Source organism: Pongo abelii, chromosome 16 (assembly GCF_028885655.2).
Source record: "Pongo abelii isolate AG06213 chromosome 16, NHGRI_mPonAbe1-v2.0_pri, whole genome shotgun sequence".
Taxonomy (NCBI): Eukaryota; Metazoa; Chordata; class Mammalia; order Primates; family Hominidae; genus Pongo; species Pongo abelii.
Genome location: NC_072001.2, coordinates 71,746,977 through 71,761,814, shown reverse-complemented (window position 1 = coordinate 71,761,814; position 14,838 = coordinate 71,746,977). Strand labels below are relative to the sequence as shown.

The window sequence follows — 14,838 nt, the reverse complement described above, 5'->3', positions numbered from 1 at the left end:
GCCTCATTGCACATAGGTTTTGAGAATGTCCACTCACCTCTCTGCCTCTAGGGCAACGTGGGTAGGGGCAGACCACCTAAAGTGTGAAAGGGATCACATCACTCCTTTGCTTAAAGCCCCTCTAGGACTCCCAGCATCACCACACAATGAAGCTCAAGCTTCTTGGCTTGGCATCCAAAGCTCCCCATGGCCCCTGCCTGCCTGTCCAGCCACATGCAGCCCCTCCCTTTCCAGCCCAGCAGAACCCAACTGGTTCTCTCCTAGAATAAGCCAAACATGTTTCCCCTTCCATTCCTTTGTTCATGCTGCCCGCTCAACCTGGAATGCCTTTCCTGCCTCTTCATCTGCCTCTGCCTACTCATGCTGGAAGACTGAGGGAAGATCTCTCCTTCCAGAGAGCTTCCTTGGCCTGCCCAGCCACGTCTCTCATAGTTTCACAATTCTGTGCACGTGTCCCTGTCACTGCTGTTCCACGCCTCCACCCATCAGCCTCCCTTCCCCAACATCCCTGCAGCCATGTGTCCTTCTGAGTGGCCTGTGTCCCCCCCAGACCAGGATCCCCCTGGAGACAAAGACTGCTTTGGTTCATCCCTGAATCCTCAGTGCCGCTTAGGGCCTGGCACACAGGGCTCAGCAATTTTTTTTTTAATAAATCTGTCCTCATTTTATTTGCACAAGGGTAGGGATGGGGAAGGTGGCCCTGCACAGGAGAACAGGGCAGCCAGGGTGGAGAGGAACACAGAATAAGCTTGGCGTCCTCTCCTCTCCACACTCACTTCCCTGGCAAAACTGGCTCACTTACAGTAACCAGCTCTCCCTCCTGCCTCACTTGCCTCTCAGGAACCTCTCCTGCACCTACTCTAGTGTTTTCCTCCCAGCAGGCTGGGTCCAGTCAACGACAACCACTTAGGGCATTATTACCCCCTCAGGGGGATTTGTATTTTTAAGAACACCTAAAAGACCCAAAGGAAGGGAATTCTATAGTGGGTTCTAAGCGAGGTAGTAGGGGAGGACCTTCTAAACCAGAGGGCCCACAGCACCCTCGGCCATCCACTGCCAGGCCAGCTGGCCTGCAGTTCCTGCTTGTGGATGGGGCGGTGCAGCCAGCGGGTTACGGCCCAGTTTGCCCCTTCCTGCTGTGTGAAGCAGGGCAGGCCATCCTCTCGGAGGCTGTCTCCCCCTCTGAAAAGTGGGGGTAACAGCAGAGTTATGGGGGTACCTGAGAGAACAGAAGTGCAGGGCTGGGCATGGGGAGGCAGCCTCCGAAGAGCTTTGTTGTTCCATTGTTCCCGCTGCTCTTCAAAAAGCAAAGGCCCACTGAGCTTGTGGCTCCCAGGCTGCTCCTACACTCTGGTCCTGGGAGTGGGGGTGGTGGCGCAGAGGGGCAGCTTTGTTTGTGGCTCCTGAGTACCCTGCCCCCTTCCCTCCACCCACTCTCCCTCCCTCTGAGCCAGAGTTCCAGGGAAATCTTGGCCAGGAGACTTCTCAAGCTGGTGATAAGGTCTGGCCCGAGGAAAGCTCTTAGCAACCCAGGCTCCCAACTCAGCGGCCCTTCTCATGGTTTCAGAGAAACAAAGGAGGGAAAGATTGCTGGCAGCCCAGTGTGCCAGGACGGCCAGCTTCCAGGAGGGAGAGCCGGGGGTCATGGGCCACTGTGGAGCCCAGGGGGACAGCCAGGCATGTAGGGCATGCACTGCCAGGCCTGGGCAGCCGCAGCCTGATGGTTGAGCAGAAAGGGCTCCAAAGTTGCTCCCTCTGCCTCTGCCACTGCCAAACCAAGCCTCTGGTCAGGGCACTCCTAGCTGGTCACTTGGGGAGCCAAGTCTCTCCAACCAGGTGCCTCCTCCCATCTAGGTTAAGTTCTCAAAGTCTCCTTTCTGGAACTTTCTCCCATTCCCCACTTTTGAATCAGTCCTTGGCCTGCCAACGTCGGGCAACTACTAGAAGCCTAGAAAAAACCCCACAGAATTGGAAAACCCAACCTGGGCAGTAACTTGAGGGAGCCCCAGTTCCCACTCAGCCACATCTTCCCTATACCCCCTTGGGAAAACTTTCTAGGGCTTCAGTTTTCTCCTCTGCAAAATGGGGGTGTCTGCTGCACATCTTTAAAGTCCCTTCCGGCTGTAGCAGTCCACAGATCTCTAACAGTAGAGATTTTGCCCAAGCAGCAACAGGGAATGTTTTAGGTTTGCTCCAAATCCTGCCAAATCTTATATGTCTATACCTGGTATTCGAAAAATCCACAACACACTCTTACTGGCATGCATAGCCCTTTGATAAATGCTGTGAAAGCTACTAAAAAGAATCAGACCTAATCCCTAGCTTCAGCAAGCCCACAAGTTAGGGAGCCAAAGATCATGCTCATAAGATAATCAGCAAACAACAAGGCACATTAGGCCTTTACCTGCTGGCTGGTATACCAGGGATCACATGCTACAGGAGCTCCAAGGATTGAGAAATTAATGTGGATCCGAACCCTGAAAAGGTCAGTTTAACAGAACAGCTCAAGCCCTGAAACAGCCTCAATCCATAATAACTTGAGTTTATTACCAGATCTTTTAATGAGTAAGGCAGGAAGGCAGACTCAGGGTCTCTAGAAGACAGATTTGTGATGATAAAGTTATCAGCTGGCCACTCAGGTATGCAGAAATCCCCTTTCCCAGAATTCCGAATTTCTCGGAATCCCAAATTTCCCCATGCATTTCTGCAAGCTGGTCTTTCACCTGGAGGTCAGCAGGGCAGGCATAACCAGCACTTTCTTCAGGAGTTAAATAAAAATCCTCAGGAATTAAATCCCTTTGTCCCCTTCCACCAACATCTTTCTTTCCATCAGCCGTTCCACGTCCTGGAAATTCTACCAGATTCCAGATTATAAAACTGTTAGTTCTGAAATCAAACTCAAGGTGTTTAAATGATTTGCTGCAAATGCCTCAAGCTAGTAGAGGCTATTCCTTTCCATAAACCTAAAGGAAAAGCAGGTCTGAGCCCAGGGGGCATCGGGAGGTATCTGGAGCAAAGATCAAGGTCATTTGACAGTGGGAACCTGGTCTCTCTGCCCAGGGACCCAGGTAGGACTGTGCTCTAGGACCCACCTTCCCTCGCCTTCCACAGGGAGCTCTGATCTACAGAGAGCTGGGATAATACAGATCAAGGTTTGGATGCTTTATTTGGCTCACTTTTCAAATGAAAGCAGGACACCACATTTTTATAGCCAGATTATTTGTCCCAAGCATATTAAAACAGCCAAAATAGACAGAACAGGAAGAGAGAAAAGCAACTTTTCATCTGCACCAAACTAGCCTGACAGAGTAAAAACAGATAGAGGCTGTTTGGAAGAGATGAACTTTTCTCTTCCACCCACAGAGTATGAATCAATTCTGAAATAAGGACTACAGCAGGGGAGAAGTGGGCTAGCTATTGGAAGGAACTGCCTAAATCTGAGGGCCTTGAAATACTGGTGAGGAAGAGGAAAGGAGGGGGCACAGATTAGACATCACAATAAACCATTTCCTGCCATGACATCTACAAAGCGCCTTATTTACATCTTTCCATGTTACTTAAATATTAGAGCACCCTACAGAGATAGACTACTAACTCCATTTTCACAGACGCTCAGAGACATCCAGGGACTAGCCCAAGGTCACACAGTAAGGAGCAGAGGCAAGAGCAAGGACTGGGTCTTCTGCCTCCAGGTCCCATGCTCTGGACCACATATTTCAGGGTCATTCCCACCAGCCTGACAAAGTGGCAAGACAGAAGGCCTGCGAGGCAGGCTGAGTCCCTGACTGGCTGTGGGAACATTGTAAAAGTTACCTCCCTTCCTTCCCTGGACCTCCATTTCTGCAACTATAGAAAGGGGGATAATAATAGCACAGACTTCATAGGTTGTCATGAAGCTTAAATGAATTAATACATATAAAACATATCGTATATGCTTGGCATAAACTAAGTGCTCTGGAAGGGTTAGCCGCTTCTATTATTATTGTTATTGTTATTGTCTGTTGGTCCCTTGAAAGCAGGGACCTAGCACCTGGTGAAAGGCTGGGAACTGACTACTATTAAATTGGTATTTCTTAAACGAATCTAAATTAAAATTAGGAATCATTCTCATATTCCTAAAAAGTGTAGAGTGCCGTACAGGCAGAGTGCTGGCCCAGATGACCTCAGACATCTCCGGAGTTAAATATTGATCATGGAGGCTTCCCAGCAATTAGCATGAGCACCTACCCAGGGTGAGCCTCCACACACCACCACTCTGGGCAGCCAGAGCCTCCAGAGGTGTTGACATTTATCTCATACAGGGGCCAGTAAGTTTAAGCCTGTGGCATGAACACCATGTAAAACATCCACCTTCTCTGAGCTCAGACAGAGCAGACACCAAACTGCAGACACTTAGGGGGTTTTTTTGGTTTGTTTTTTTTAGAGATGGGGTCTCACTATGTTGCCCAGGATGATCTCCTGCCTCAGCCTCCTGAGTAGCTGGGACTATTGGTGTGGACTTTTAACACTTTAGAAAAAAAATGTGTGTGTGTGTGTGTGTGTGTGTGTGTGTGTGTGTGTACATATCTCTCTACAGTTTGACTTTAAAGACCAAAGCCCAATATAGATAATAAGAAAGATTTAAAGGACAAAAATGGTCATAATTGAGCCCACTAAAAATAAAAGGTGGAAATTTTCCTGCCAGACCAAAGTTTCCTTTTGGAAAAATAAATGATTTCTCCCTCCTGTCTGAGAGCCAGGAGAGCCTCTGGCCTCTTTACACAGCCCAAGGAGGCTCCGTGAGGCATCGGGGTGGGCAACTGAAATTGGCACTTCCACACCCCCTTGCCTGGGTCAGTTTTAGAAGCAGCCAGGGTCAGGCCACCCTCCCCATCACCAAGCAGCAGGCAGGGGGAAGGAAAGAGGCCAGAATCCAGAGGTCTGGGTCTGGACCAGCTTCATCCTGCCTCACTGGGCCACCTTTTACAGGTGACTTAGCTTCTCTGTGCCTGTGTCCTTATCTGTAAAGCAGGGATGATAACAGTAACCTATGCCATGATGTCGCTCTGAGGATTAAATGAGTGGATACTTGTACCATGCTCTCATCAATGCCCAGCATGCGGAAGTGATCAAGGTCCGTGGCTTTTGACTCCCGACGTTTGCCCATTCATCCCCGGCCTGTTGCTCCCTCCTCAGCTCCCCTCCTTTCACCTGCTACCTCCTACTCATCTTTCATGACTCAACTTAAAGTCACTTCCTGATCCCTCTGACTAGGTCAGGCCCCTTGCTATTCCCAGAGTTCCCTGTACTGCTCATTTCATAAGCCCCAGGACACTCATTAATTTTCTGTCTTCCTGAGAATAACAGCTAACACTACGTGTCAGGCATATGGTAAGTGCTTCACATGGATCAGCTCACTTTATCTTAATAACAATCCTTTGAAGTGTTACTATTATCAATCCCAATGAATGGATGAGGAAGCAGATGTTCAGAGAGGTGGGGCAACTTGCCCAAGAATACACAGCAAGTAAATGACAGATTGCCATGTGTTTGACTTCAAAGCCAGCATTCCTAGCCAGTGGCACCCCAAATCATCAGGGGATATTTCGAGAAAAGGCTGCTTCTGGTAAGGGCTGCAGGCCCAGACCAGGAACCTGCGTTCTCTGAACCAAGCTAGCCTCATGGAAATGGAGAAGGTGGCTCTGCCTCTGTCATACTTGGTTCTGCCCTCGGCTGAATACCCTGCCCAAGCAGCCCAATTCGATGTCAAACACCATGTATAGGACACCCTCCTCCCCTAGCACCCTTCCCCGAATCATTTACATGACTCCCAGCTCCAGTAAAGACCACAGGTAAATCTAAGCAGGACACAACCATGGGCATCACCCTCAAGGCAACCAGCATTTGTCCTGCACATCCTCAGTGGCAGGGCCACAGACACAACAGACAATAGCTCACTGTGTTGTAGGTGGGGGGGCTGGTGGGGAGTGGAAGCAGAGTAGGATCATGCCCCAGGACCAAAGGCCTGGAAGTGAGATGAAGGTGTTCTCTGGAGTCAGACAGCCCAGGTACAAATCCCTGCTCCCCACCCATTCATTCAACCTGTGACCTTGAGCAGTTCACCTACTCTCACTAAGCCTCACTCTCCTCCTCTGGAAAATGGGATGGATAATAGAATCTGCCCCATGGCTGTACAGAGTAAATGCGATCATGCGTGCCCAACACCTGCTTAATAACTGTTATTATCATGATGATGGTGATTGATCTTCATGGGTTGTGGACCATTATGTAATTGGATTGAAAAGGTTCTGGCTCAAAGCCAGAAGATCTGGGCGTGCATCCCGCCTCTGACCCACATTAGCTCTGGGACCAGGGTGTGGTCATCTCTCCACTCAGACACTTATCCATCCCTAAATAGAGGGGACCGTCCCCACCATGACAGAGCTGAAGGGATTCAGGGAAGTAACTCATGTATGTATTCTGTACGAAAGACAGCCTGAGCAAACCTGGGAGCCTTCCATCGCTACATTAATTAATTGGAAGGAGGGTGCCAGCCAGAAACCAATTACAAAGTCCCTCCAGGGGCCTCTGTGGGGGCAAAAAGGAGGGGTGAGGAAGGGCGGTGGTGGCTTCTCCCCCATTCCCCACCCCCACCCCACTTGTGCCTCCTTAGCAGCTGGTCCCACACTCCAGGCCCACAAAGGAGAGGCTCATTCTAAACAGCTTCTTTTCATGTGGAAGCCACTGGATTTGCATCTGTCCTTCCCTGGCAGGGCCTGCCCCCTGCCAGCTGCCCCAAGCTCCCCAGGCTGCAGGGTGCTCCAGGACCCGGGGCCTGAGCCTGCAGGGCCTACAGGGGAAGGAATGGCAAGCCAATGGGGCTGATCAGGAAAAGAGGGAAGGAGACAGGGCTGGGCACAGAGAGAACTTGCACACGTTCTCATCCCCTGGACACCAGATAAGCTCTGTGGCCAGGCATATCCAAATCAGAATCAGGGCTGCCCGGGTGCCAGGAGCCGAGACTCCACCAGCACTGGCCCTGGCAGAGGCTGTGTCTGCTCCAGCTAGTTGGCCTGGGAGAGAAGTGGAAAAACTCACTCCATCCCTGAGCTGCCAGGACATTGGCCCAGCCAGCGCGCACACTCCCAACCAGCCAAACTCAAGTGTGTGCCAACCTCACAGGACTGGCCAGTGTGGGGTGATTCTGGGAGCCCTGGAGAGCCTCACACCCTTCCCAGCTTCCTCTAAGAGCTGCCATAGGTGTCAAGGTGGCAGTGCCTAGGGGGAGGGGAACACAGGGCCTCTGGGTACAGTCAGGAAGAAAGCACCTGACAGCGCTTTTCTGGAGAGTGAGCTTCATTGCCTAGAGGGAGAGACAGTAAGGAAGGAAAGAGCCTGCATTCATTAGGCACTTACAGTATGCAGGCAAGACAAGAGGTCTCTTGGCTCGTGCCCACTGGACCTCGAGACTCTGAACTCAAGGCTTTGGCCTTTCCATGTCCTTCTCCTCTAAGGTCCTGGATCCCAGGGACTGTGGCTAATGCCACTGTGTTCCTAATGCCTCACACAGGGCCTGGCCCAGAGTAGGTGCTCAGAGGGTGCTGGCTAAATGAACGAATGACTGCTAGCCGCACCCCTCCCAGCACGAGAATGCTGGATATCTGGAAGAACGCCAGGAAGGGAGAGCCGGCATAACGGGTGTGTGGGCAGAGCAGGCAGAGCCCTTGCTCACCCACAAGTGGGCTCCCACGCGGGAGCTGGGTCTGTGCTGGTACCCCCGCTTCCTCTTCACCAAGGCTTCCTGAGGTGCCGGCTCTCTCACTTCCTCTCCCAGGGAGACCCAGACTGGGATATAGAATGTCTGGAGGTTCAGGTATCTCTTGGGTACTTAGATTCTGCATCAGGGAACTGGAGGCAGAGGGGCCTTATAATCCCCCTCGCCATCTGACTGTAGGTATAGCAAGGCTCCTATGGACTTTGCTCCCCTGCCGCACATCCTGTCCCTTCTCCCACTCCCGCAATGTTTTTTCCATCTAGGGCCAAGGGTGTCCCACAGAGGGAAATGCAGGCACCAGCAGGACAGGCAGGGGCGATGCAGTGGGGTAAGTGGAGTGGGGCCAAAACACCTGTGCCTGCTCAGGCAGCCCCAGGACTCCTTCCCAGGGCAGCCAGGTGGAAAGAGCACTGACCTTGAGTCAGGAGGACTGAGGTGCCAGCCCCTCCAGCCTCAAACTTACTGAATGACTTTGGGCAAGTCACAGCTTCTGCTCTCAGGGTGTCAGTTCCCTCATGTCTCAAGGGAAAGGGTTGGGTGATTTGCCTGCTCCAAAATTTTATTCTCCTATGGGTGACTCTGTAGGGGCCCTAGAGACACATGATCTTTGGCAAATGCAGGCCTGCTATTACCTGGGCAGGATAACATCATCCTCAGTCCTTTCACATTCAGCAGGAGCCACTGGCTCTTACCAGCAGGCTGTGCCCTGTGGGAGCTGGGGCAGGAGAGAGAAGGCTGCCCACAGAAAGAGGGGCCAGGGCACAGTTGATCGTGTTGCCCATGGACCTACAATCCATCTGCTTAGCAGGGAGGAGCATATTGGCATCCAAGGTCTTCTCTTTTCCCACACTCCTTCTCCTAAGGCCTTCTGAGGTGCAGCACGCAATTCTGCTGCTCAGGGTACTTTGTTCCTGGACCGCTGACCCCCCTGAGCCAGGCTCAGGAAGGTAAAAAGCATTCAGCTCACTAGCATCTAACTTAACACAGCACACCTGAAAATAGGGGAGCCTGGTCACTATAAGCCACCTCCTCCCTTACCTGGAAGACCTACCTCTGGTCACATCACAGCCAGCAGCCAGGAAATCACTCCAAAGGGCCTCTGAGCAGTACAAAGTAGGTTACAAGGGCCCAGACTTCAGCTCACAGGTTTTCTTATAGCCCATTAACTTGTACTTTACACACAACTCTATTAATGTACCTTGTCCTCTGCTTTTCCAGTTGATAGCGATGTAGAAACAGATATTTAGAACTGGAGAAGCACTGCTATTCTTGTACATGACTGAGATGGAACAGAACAAGAAAATTATACAAAGCAGTCAGAAGAACCTGAAGAATAAAATCAGCTGGAGCTACTTGTCTCAGGGAAAGCAGCCGTGACTCCCTCGCCCCGAGCTGCCCTAGGAAGCACATTGGACTAAGACTGAGAGGAGAAAGCACCTTGACCTCCTGTGCATGCTCAGGGCCCTGCATCAGAGCCTTCCTTCCCTCCGCTCTTTCTTCCCTTTTTCTGGCTTTCTTCTCTTTCTCATCCCATAAAGAAAGTAAGGTAACTAACTAAATTACATACAATCAAATAGAGTTTAAAACATAACCAGGAGAAATGCCATGGGGCTAGAAGGTCTCTGGGGCTCTGTGTTCCTAAGGCTAGTTAGGGCAGGAGTCCTTCAGAAACCCACAGGGTTTGCCTGCAGCTTCAGCAGCTGTGCCTCATAGTTAAGGGGGCAAGGGGATGTATGAAAGAGAGGCGGAAAACGGAAAACAGGCTCACCTCCTCTACAGAAGTGCTACTGAGGATCTAGCAACTTGCCATCTGGTTTCCTCTTCTCCACTTGCCAGGCCTCTCTGAGCTCAGAGCTCCTGCAGTCCATACCTAACCCTGGCCCAGAGGACTCTGCCCTCAGGGGGCCTGATACAAGGACTAAGGCATTCGTCCAAGGGGCACGAAGTTGGGACCCAGCCATGACCCTCTGCCTGGAGAAGCAGCAGCAGAGAAGGCTAGAGCCCTAGACACTGCCCTGGGAGCTCACTCTAGAACCCATTCCCTCCCCTACCTACTGCTCCCAGTGTGTCAGCAGCGATCCTACCTCTCACACTCTCTTTAGCATTCTCCTTCATATCTGTCTTGTAAACAGACCACCCCCTAGAGAACAAAGAGTCTCCGAATCTCCATCAGAGGTGACTTTCTTGCCAGAACTGAAGCTGCACCAAGGCTCAGCAGAGAGGCCCTAGAGATCATTGGAACCAAGTCTTACATTTGACAAATAGAAAAACAGAGGCCCAAGGATGGAAGTGACTGGTCCAAGGTCACACAGCCTGTTGGTGGCTAATTTAGGATTAGGGGCCAGGCCTTCAGACTTCCAGAGCATGGTGGCTTTCCCTATGGTACTGGAGGAGCTACTACCAGCGGGCTCGTAGACAGCAAGACAATCCCCAGGGCCTCTCCTGCATCCCTCCTGCTCACTGTTCCCCACCAGAACACGCTGGTCTGTGAAGGGCCAGCAAGGGGAGAGAAGATAGGGTTAAGGTAGGGATTTTATTTAATCCTCTGAGCTTGCTTAAGCCAAAGCCACATTGGTTAGAGCAAGAGGTGAGCTACATGGAGGGTTTGTTGGGGGCTGGGTATGGGGGTGAAGGAGTGTTGAATAGTCACTGGACACCAAGAAGCTAGGCCTGCCAGTGGGCTTAACAGGTAAGCACCCACTTTCATGGACTCCCTGTCCCATCCCTGCTTCAAGGTTCAGGCTCCAAGCAGTGCTCCTCTACCATGGAAGTCCCCCAGTAGCCAGGATGCCCAACGGTGCAGAGCAGTGCATGCAAAGATCACTGGCCGTAGATTGAGACAGACTTGAGGGCAAACCCCAGCTCTGCCACATACATGCTGTGTGACCTCAGGCAAGTCATTTCACCTCTCTGAGCCTCAGTTCCTTCCACTGTTAAAGAGAACTGAACACACCTTCCTTGCAGGCCTCCAGGGAAGGAAGGCTGCATGAGTTCGTGCACAAAAAGAGACACAGGGGAGGCGCTGAGTTAATCCTCAGCGCTATTATTAAAACCTCACATCCTTTCTCTCTCTAGCCGGGCCCATCCATTACTTCTCTGTCCCAGCCTGCTTGCATCTTTGACATTAGTAACCTTAATATCCCTCCCAGCTGAATAGCATTTGCATCATTTCAAAACCCTAAGCATCTTACCCCTGATGGGTCACAACAGCCCTGCCAGAAGTAGCCAGAGCTGAGGAAGCCCCTGCACCCTCAAGTTCATCTTCTCAAAATGCTCCCAAGTCCCAGAACCAGGGCCAATGGCAAAGTTTGGAGTTGGGCCCAAGAATCCGCACAAACATTCAGCCTTGGGGCAGACCTCAGGAGGGCAAGGGTAGGCCCTGGCTTATCAGAAGGAGCCAAAAGCACCCCACCTCCATCACTTGCACCCCATCCCTCCATCTGGCCCCACTGCTCTGACCACAAGTGGGCCGCCGATCCCACTTTGGCCTCCAGCTACCCAGTTCTGGGACCCAGCTGGGCAGCTGGAAAGGGTGGAGTCTGGCCCTTGAATGGATGGCCAAGCCCAAGGCCACCGCCAGACTGTGAGCTCAGTACCCAGACAGATCTCTCTGAAGAGTGTGGGTTCACACCCTTGATTTTATTGGTTCTTTAACAGCCTGTCACAACCCAGGACCCATATTATCACCCTCACAGCACACAAGAAGAAACTGAGGCCCAAAGTGGACCCCTCCCCGATCAAGGTCATCCAGGGGATTTGGGATAGAGCTGGGATTGAACTCAGGTCTCCCTGGTCCCTTGACCCTGGCACTTTCCACTGCCCCATCATCTTTCCTCTTAACTCTTTCCTCCCTACAACTAGGAAGCCCCTAAAGTCTCTCCAATAAACGTGGGCCCCTATGACAAGGCCCAACAATCATCCTCCAATATGGGGGCTGCCAAGATGCCCACCTTTGCTTCCCCTGTCACATTCCCTCCCCACATCTTCAAGCCAACCACCTGGACCTGCCCTGTCTCTGGTAGCGGCTCCCGGGACTGGGCAGAGCCTTCTGCACAGAGTGGCTTTGGAGCGGAGCCAGCGCTCCCGGCATGGGCGGCGGAGGCTGGCAGGTGGGGTGGGGTTTCCCCTCCGCTGGCCTCCTCGGGGAGGCAGGCCCATCCCTACACCCACTGCTCAGCACCAGCCCCCTGCCAGCGACGCTCCCCGCCGCGCACTCCCTGGAGGGACACCGCTAGCCGCCCAGCCCAGCTCTCCAGGGGTTAAAAATGCAGCATCCCAAACAAGGGTTAAAAATGCAGTCCCGGGGTTGGGCCGGGCGCAGAGGGATGTTGGCCAAACCGCCGGGGCTGCCAGAGCGGCATCCTCCCCCTGGCCTCCGCAGTCCTTGGGGGCCAGAGTGACTCGAGCGGATCCGGCAGCAAGAGAGGCGCGCGCCGCACCTTCCCGGCACCGGCGCCCCCTCCCCACATCCACACCCCCGCGCCCCCCGCAGCCTAGCCCGGGGGCTGCAGGCGCCGGCGGGTCCCGGGCGCGGCGGGCGAGCGGCGCTTACCTTTGTGACAGTCATGCAGAAACTCCGCGGCGGAGCGGGGGCGCGGGCGCGGCGTGCGGGGGCGGCGGCGGCCCGGGGCGGCGGCGGGAAGGGGGTCCGGCAGCTCCCGGGGCGCTCCCCGCGCCCTGCCGGCGGCTCGGCCGAGCCTGGGGGCTGCGCTCCGGGCGGGCAGCGCGCAGGGACCGCTCGTCGGCGCTCGCCCGCCGCTCGTCGCTGATGTCAGCCCCGAATGTGCATTTATAATAGATGAGCCTCCTTCGCCGCAGGAAGGCGAGGCAGGAAGAAAGGGAGAGAGGGAGAGGGCCCGGGCTGGGGGGCGGGGGGAGGAAGAGGGGCCGGGAACTCGCTACAAAGGAGGAGGCGGAGGGAGGAGGAGGAGGAAGCGCAGCCCGCCAGCGGCCGTGCCCCGAGCCTCCCGCTCGATCGCCGGCTGCCGGGCACCGCTGCTCCCGGAGCCGGGACGGGCGCCCGGGTCCGCGGCCTTAACCCCTTCGGACCTGCGGACGCCACGCGGCTGGGCGAGGCTGGCTCCCGGCACCTGCTGGCTGGGAGAGCGGGCGGCGCCCCGGGCTCTCGGGTGCCCCGCTGGCCCGGGGACGCTGGTGAAGTCACAGGCCGGACGGCCGAGGCGCTGCGCGGCCAAAGAAGGCGGTCGGGTTCGCCCCCTGGAGGCTCGCAAAGTCTGCCCGTGGGCAGTGAGTGTGGCGCGGCGAGCTGGGAGGGGCGTGGCAGCCGCAAGCCCGGGAGCCCTGCCCGCACCCCCACCTCGCGCTGGCCCGCGGCACAGGGTGGCCAGACGGATTTGTGTAAGCACTCTTTCGAATCTAATTCCCGCCGCGATGACTTGCCCGAAGGCCGCCTTAGTGAGTTTTGCAGAGGACGAAACTGACGATCAGAGTGGGACGGACGTGGGAAGTGACTTAGACCACAGCACAGGACCTGCCTGCCCGAGCCGTTCCTCCCGCTCTTTCCACTCCGCCGCTAGCTCCCTAAGGAACCTCTTGTAGAAGCTGCCCTGCCCTAGGACTGTCTACACTACCACTACGCTACTGTCTAGTGTAGAGTCTACACTACTCTACACTAGAGTAGAGTTCCGCTCTACTCGTGGAGTGACAACACAGGTGCGTCCTGTGTGTTGATCCAATCCTGACTCGGGGCACAATGTGTCCTGGAGCTGCTGCGGAGATTTGAGGGACAGTCACCTGAAGGTGACCTCGCAAGTCTTGAGAAAGGAGTCTCACTCCCAAGCACCTGGGCAGAACCGGTTTCCGCAGATACAGAACCGTGGAGAGGGTGGAGGGGAGGGGTTAGCAGAGGTGGAAGCAGAGGGGTTCTCCGGGCAGGACAGCCTGGCAGCCCGGAAGTGCTGGCTTCCTGCTCCACGGTAATTACCGGTGCAATTCACCAGGACAGCGAAGGCGGCGTCATATATGAGCACCTGCTCTGTGGAAAGTGCTGGGGGAACAGAGAGGAGATGGGATGCCTGCCTTCCAGGAGACCAGTGTCTAGATTGGAGCAATAATAATAGAGTAACCAGCCTCTAGGAAGTGCTTTGTGGCTCATCGTGCAATTTTTTTTTTTTTTTTTTTTTTTTTTTTTTTGAGACCGGAGTAGGCTCACTCTGTCGCCCAGGCTGGAGTGCAGTGGCGCAATCTCGGCTCACTGCAACCTCCGCCTCGTGGGTTCAAGCGATTCTTCTGTCTCAGCCCCCCGAGGATCTGGGACTACAGGAACGCGCTACCACGCCCGGCTAATTTTTTATTTTTATTAGAGACGGAGTTTCACCATATTGGCCAGGCTGGTCTCGAACTCCTGACCTCGTGATCCACCCGCCCCGGCCTCCCAAAGTGCTGGGATTACAGGCATGAGCAACCGCCCCCGGGCCTGCCATTTTTAACCACATTTTCTTGGGAGCCCCAAATGCAACTGTGTGAGGAAAGAATTACCGTCCCCATTTTGCTGATGAGTAAACAGATTTAGAGAAGGGAAGGGAATTGCCCAAGAGCACACGGTGACAGAGCGAGGACTTGAATGAAAGTCTTCTTAAATCAAGGTCAGCATTGTGCTTTGAATCCGTGAACTCCAGGGTCCATTCCTACTTGCTGCCTTATTTGAGTTTCACAGGTGTCTTAGGACATAGGTAGGCAGCTATTCGTTCCCCAGAGGAGTTCCAGGGACTTACTAAATCTCTTGGGTAGCAGATGTGCTGCAGACCTCAGGCATCTCCTCTGTGCCAAACCCTTCCTAAGGCATCTTCCCACGTTGCTTGCCTGCCAGGAATGCTCTCTTATTCTTCTGCACTAACTCAAACGCATCCCACCTCTCACGGCACCACCTCCTTGCCACCTCTCCTGACAACTCCAGCCCAATGGCTCTCCCTGTTGCATTTAGTTCTGAGTGTCTGGTCTCATTTTCATGAGCCTCTGAGCACAGAGGCATGCCTTCTCTCACTGTGTACCCCTGGGCACACAGTAGGAGCTTAGCAAATATTTAATGCCACCAAGAACAAATCAAGCAAAATACACCTTTAACC

General features: G+C 53.8%; 1 protein-coding gene across 3 annotated transcripts in view; it reads right to left on the bottom strand.

Moving 5' to 3' along the window:
* Nucleotides 1-12,760, bottom strand: part of CORO2B (coronin 2B) — a 155,911-nt gene extending 143,151 nt beyond the window's left edge. Inside the window, exon 1 of one of the 3 annotated variants that reach the window (XM_024232773.3) lies at nucleotides 12,306-12,760. In XM_024232773.3, the coding sequence (XP_024088541.1) occupies nucleotides 12,306-12,320 (15 nt within the window). In that variant the 5' untranslated portion in view covers nucleotides 12,321-12,760. Of the gene's footprint in view, nucleotides 1-1,219; nucleotides 6,615-12,305 lie in introns of those variants that run through there. The other 2 variants (XM_054531623.2, XM_054531624.2) reach the window with 2 other exon arrangements.
* Nucleotides 12,761-14,838: the final 2,078 nt, after the last annotated feature.